Genomic DNA, 5478 nt, shown 5'->3' with positions numbered 1-5478 from the left:
CAAAGTCCAGCACTTAGAGATACAAACAGAAATTCCATTCAAGATAACTGTTAATAGTACAAAATATTTGGGAATCTATCTACTAAGAGAAAGTCAGGAACTATATGAACACAACTACAAAACACTTTCCACACAAAGAAAGTCAGATCTTATAAGTTGGAAATATATTAATTGCTCAAATGTAGGCCAAGTATGAAAAGGACTGCCACAAACATTTTTACACATGTGGCTGGGCCCCTTTCTCTCCTTTAAGATCTTTTTGAGATAAAAGCCTAGTATAAACACTGCTGGGTCAAGGAGTATGCACAGTTTGATAATTTTTTGAGCATAGTTCCAAACTGGTATACAGAATGGTTGAATCTGATCACAGTTCCACCAACAATGTATCGGTGTCCCAGTTATAAATAAAAATGACAATTACAATGACCTAAATTAATCTACTTATTTAGTGTCAATCATTAGATTAGTCAATCAAACTCCCAAGCAATTATTTTACAGATCTAAAAAAAATAATAACAAAATTCATCTGGAAGAACAAACATTTAAGTATTTCAAGTGAATTAATGAAAAATGCTAATGAAGGTGTCCTAGTTTTGATAGACCTAAAACTATTTTATAAAGCAACAATCCTTAAAACCATATAGTATTTCCTAAGAAATGGAGCAATTGACCAATGAAAAACATTAGGATTATAGGAAAAGTAGCCAATGAGTATAGCAATCTAGTATTTGACAAACCCTAAAGACCCCAGCTTTTGGGATAAGAACTCACTATTTGACAAAAACTGCTGGGAAAATTAGAAACTTAGTAGATGAAGCTCAGAATTGACACACATATAGCAAGATAAGGTCAAAATGGATTAATGATTTAGACATCAAGAGTGACATTATAAACAAATTAGAAGAACATAGGATAGTTCACCTCTCAAATTTCTCAAAAATCTCAAAAGGAAGGAATTTGACAAAAGAACTGGAACTCATTATTGAACACCAAATAAATAACTTTGATTATATTAAATTTAAAAAGTTTTTGTACAAACAAAACTAATGCAGAGAAGATTAGAAGGGAAGCATTAAATTGGGAAAAAAATTTTACATTTTTGGGTTCTGATAAAGGCCTTTTTAAAAATATATAGAGAACTGACTCAAATTTATCAGAATTCAAACCATTCTCCAATTGATAAATGGTAAAAATTTGAACAGACAATTTTCAGATGAAGAAATTGAAACAATTTTTATTTCCATTAAAAGGTACTCTAAATTACTATTAAATAAATTAAGACAACTCTGAGATACCACTACACACCTTAGATAAGCTAAGATGACAGGAAAATATAATGACAAATATTGGATGGGATGTGGGAAAACTGGGACACTGATACATTGTTGGTGGAACTGTGATCAGATTCAACCATTCTGTAGACCAGTTTGGAACTATGCTCAAAAAATTATCAAATTGTGCATACTCCTTGACCCAGCAGTGTTTATACTAGGCTTTTATCTCAAAGAGATCTTAAAGGAGAGAAAGGGGCCCAGCCACATGTGCAAAAATGTTTGTGGCAGTCCTTTTCATACTGGCAAGAAACTGGAAACTGAGTGGATGTCCATTAGTTGGAGACTGGTTGAATAAGTTATAGTATTTGAGTGTTATGTAATATAATTTTTCTGTAAGAAATGAGCAGGAAAATGATTTCAGAGAGGCCTGAAGAGACTTACATGAACTGCTGCTAAGTGAAATGAGCTGAACCAGAAGATCATTATACACTGCAACAACAAGATTATACAATGAAAAACTCTGATGGACATGTCTTTTTTCTAACAGTGAGATGATTGATACCATTTCCAATGATCTTGTGATAAAGAGACACTTCTACACCCAGAGAGAGGACTGTGGGAATTAAGTGTGGATCACAATGTAGCATTTTCTGTCTTTTTGTTGTTTGCTTGCCTTTTGTTTTCTTTCTCATTTTTCCCCTTTGATCTGCTTTGTCTTGTTCAGCATGTTTGTTATATAAATAAGTATACATATATTGGATTTAGCATATATTTTAACATGTTTAACATACATTGGATTACTTCTCATGTAGAGGAGGGGTAGAGGGAAGAAAGGGAAAATTTGGAAAACAAGGTTTTGTAAGTGTCAATGTTTTGAAAATAAATGTTTTAATAAAATAAGAATTAAGTTTGACTTTTTTAGGACAACAGGCCAAAATATATTCACATACACTTGATGTTTCTGTAGAAAGCAATCACTATGTGAGATAAAGGACACTTTCATCAACCCAGTCAAGGACTAAAGAAATAAACTACACATCATAGAAAGCAGTGGGTATCTTTAAATGTAATCTATTATACTTTGTTTTAAATATATCATAGAAGACTTATGAAAAGGAGAACTATATTTCTTAGCTCCTTAGGAAAGGAAAAATTTTAATTTTTTAATTTTTTTTTTAGATTTGACCATTTGATTAATAATCACATCATTTTGGAAGGAATTTTTTCAGTGCAACAATTACATCCTTATTCCTTAGGCTGTATATTATGGGGTTTAACACTGGAGTCACAATAGTATAGAAAAGAGCAAAGATCTTGTCTGATTTAGCTGAATGACTGGATTTGGGTCGCAAATACATAATACTAGCAGACCCATAGAATAAACATACAACCATGAGGTGAGAAGAACAAGTAGAGAAGGCTTTAGATTTCCCTGAAGTCGATGGTAGCTTCAGGATGGTGGTTATGATTCTTAAATAGGATATTAGTATTAACAGAAAGGGAATCATGACTAAAAAGAAAGTATTAACATGGACAGAGATCTCTCTCTGATACGTGTTCCCACAGGCAGCCTCCAGCAGTGGTGAGGCATCACAGAAAATATGATTGAGTTTGTTAGAACCACAAAATTTCAGAGAGAAAATGTGGCATGTGAGTCCTATCTGGGCTGGTACCCCAGTGATCCAGGAGGCAATCACCAGTTGGACACATGTCCTATGGTTCATGATGAGAGGATAGTAAAGAGGCTTACAGATGGCTACATATCTGTCATAAGCCATCACAACAAGGAGTAAGCACTCTGCAATTCCTAGAATATAAAGGGAACAAATTTGCATAGCACATGACAGGAATGGGATATTACCCTTCTGAGTCCAAATATCTCTTAGTATTCTAGGGAGAGTGACTGATGTGTAACAGATTTCTAAGAAGGAAAAATTTCCAAGGAAAAAGTACATGGGGGTTTGAAGAGCAGGACTTGTCTTAGTTACAACAATGAGCAGGCCATTTCCTATAAGTATATTCATATAGATGATTAAGAAAATTCCAAATAGAAAACCTCGGAGGTTGGGAACGTCAGAAAATCCCAGGAGAATGAATTCCACCACGAATGTAATGTTGCTTCTTTCCATTTTGTCAATTTCTACTGGCTGTGGAAATATTGAATTCAAAATGAGCAAATAACTTTCTTTCCCTAGGCTTTAGTTTATAACTTAGAAATATAGAAAGGGGAATGGACAGAGGGTGTTGTTTAAATGACCTGTTATAACACTGGTAACCGTTATAATTTATGTTGTCTTCCTATATATACTAAGCATTTAATATTCTATTCTACAAAGGTCATATCCAACTGTTTACATTTTACATTCTCTTTTAGAAAGTGAATATCAACAAATGAATTTAGGTAAAGTATGTGCTATGTATTAAGCAGTATACCAATGCTCTCATATTACCTTTCTTGATTATTACAGTGAAAATATAGAGTTTTAGAAATATCCAATAAAATCTTTAAATTTACCCTAATCTTCATATCTACCTTCTATATCACTATTTTACCATAAACATTTTGATTTTCAAAGGTTCTCCTGATACCAGAAGTCATGGCTTTTACCAAAGATATGAATTTTATGAAATTGAATAAATTTTTAATTTCTTCAATAGTACTGGCCTTAAGAGACTTGTTTTGTTAGTTTAAAGCTTTGTTAATGATTTTTTTCTACCCCTGGAAAATTTTTTTTTTCCTAATCATTTCTCATCAGAATTTGTCCATTCTCTCAAGACATATCTCACCTTTACTTGATCATGTTAACTAGTAGACATTTGTCCCCTCGTGGAATTACTCAATCATGAAAATAAAACCATGAATTTCTAACTAACATATATGAACCTTTTCCTATATTTTTCTATATTGTATATTTCATATTGTATACAGTAACAATAAGAATATGTAATGATCATCTGTGTTGGACTTATTTCAGTAATCAGGTTATTCAAAGCGATTCCAATAGATTGGAAATTAAAAATGCCATTCATATCCAGAGAGACAACAGTCAAGACTCAGTGTGGATCAAAGCATAGATATTCACCTTTCTGATTATTTTTATTATTTGTTTGCTTGTTTATTTTTCCTTTCTAATCTTTTTTTTTTTTGACATTTTGATCTGATTTTATTTTCTCACCATGACAAATATTGAAATATGTTTACAAGAATTTACAATTTAATCTATATCATATTGCTTTCTGTCTCAGAAAAGGGAAAGAAGGATGATAGGGAGAAACATTTGGAATATAGATTTCTAATATTAAAATTGAAAACAATCTGTGCATATATTTGGAAAAATAGAATACCATCAAAAACATTAAAATTTTAAAAATTCTGTTTTTTGAAAACAAGGGTCTTGTCTTATATATCTTCATGTACGTTGAACAATAACAAATAACAAAAAAATGTGTTTTCAATATGTGGATCACCATTGTAATATGAGTTCAGGAATATTTCCTACTCCCAAATGCCTTGTTTATTGAATAATGTTTAAAATGCTATCTTTAGAAATTTTGGCATCTGTGATAACAGATGAATAACATTAAATTAAGTTTTTTCTCATTTCAAATTCTATTTTGAACTCTTATTCTATTCATTCCCTATACTATATCTATTAAATTATTAAAAATAATTATATATAAAATATATTTGTGTATCTATGAAAATGTATACATATAGCTATATATGTATATGCTTGTGTACCTACAAAGATACACATATATGTGTGTATATATGTGAGTATATATTGTACAAATATGTGTATCTATATATCTATCTATATATACATATACATATATATAAAGAAAGAGAAAGAGATACATATATATATATAGATATAGATATAGTCACACAAAGAAACATATACACATCATATCAAGTTTTATCTTCAGCTAAGACATGTGTCTGGTAAATCTATTCCATGTAGGAAATGTCCAATCGTGGAGTAGTAGCTCTAGATTTTTGAAGACACATATAGATACAGAAGATTGCTATTTTTGAAGCATAATGATGAAAAGAACCAAAAATAGTATGTTTTCTTTTAATTTAATAGAGATCTATTCTGAAGCCTAAATATGATATCTCTCTGGCCCTTTTAGTTATTCCATTGTGGTAATTTGGGAACACATTCAATCTGTACTCATGAAATTCATATTGGAGTATCAC

The 5478-nt window shown here is 31.1% G+C and overlaps 1 protein-coding gene across 1 annotated transcript; it reads right to left on the bottom strand.

The window, feature by feature from the left end:
* Positions 1 to 2479: 2479 nt before the first annotated feature.
* On the bottom strand, positions 2480 to 3445 carry LOC141546993 (olfactory receptor 10AG1-like). Its single transcript, XM_074275245.1, has one exon. It carries the CDS (start codon positions 3401 to 3403, stop codon positions 2480 to 2482), a length of 924 nt encoding a protein of 307 aa, XP_074131346.1. The 5' UTR covers positions 3404 to 3445.
* Positions 3446 to 5478: the final 2033 nt, after the last annotated feature.

This window comes from Sminthopsis crassicaudata, chromosome 6 (assembly GCF_048593235.1).
Source record: "Sminthopsis crassicaudata isolate SCR6 chromosome 6, ASM4859323v1, whole genome shotgun sequence".
Lineage (NCBI taxonomy): Eukaryota > Metazoa > Chordata > Mammalia > Dasyuromorphia > Dasyuridae > Sminthopsis > Sminthopsis crassicaudata.
Note: the sequence above shows the minus strand (reverse complement) of the source record. Positions and strands in the feature narration are given on the sequence as shown.

Bases quoted from the DNA above. Each gene is read 5' to 3' on its own strand.
- LOC141546993 (XM_074275245.1), bottom strand. From the start codon at position 3,403: ATGGAAAGAAGCAACATTACATTCGTGGTGGAATTCATTCTCCTGGGA.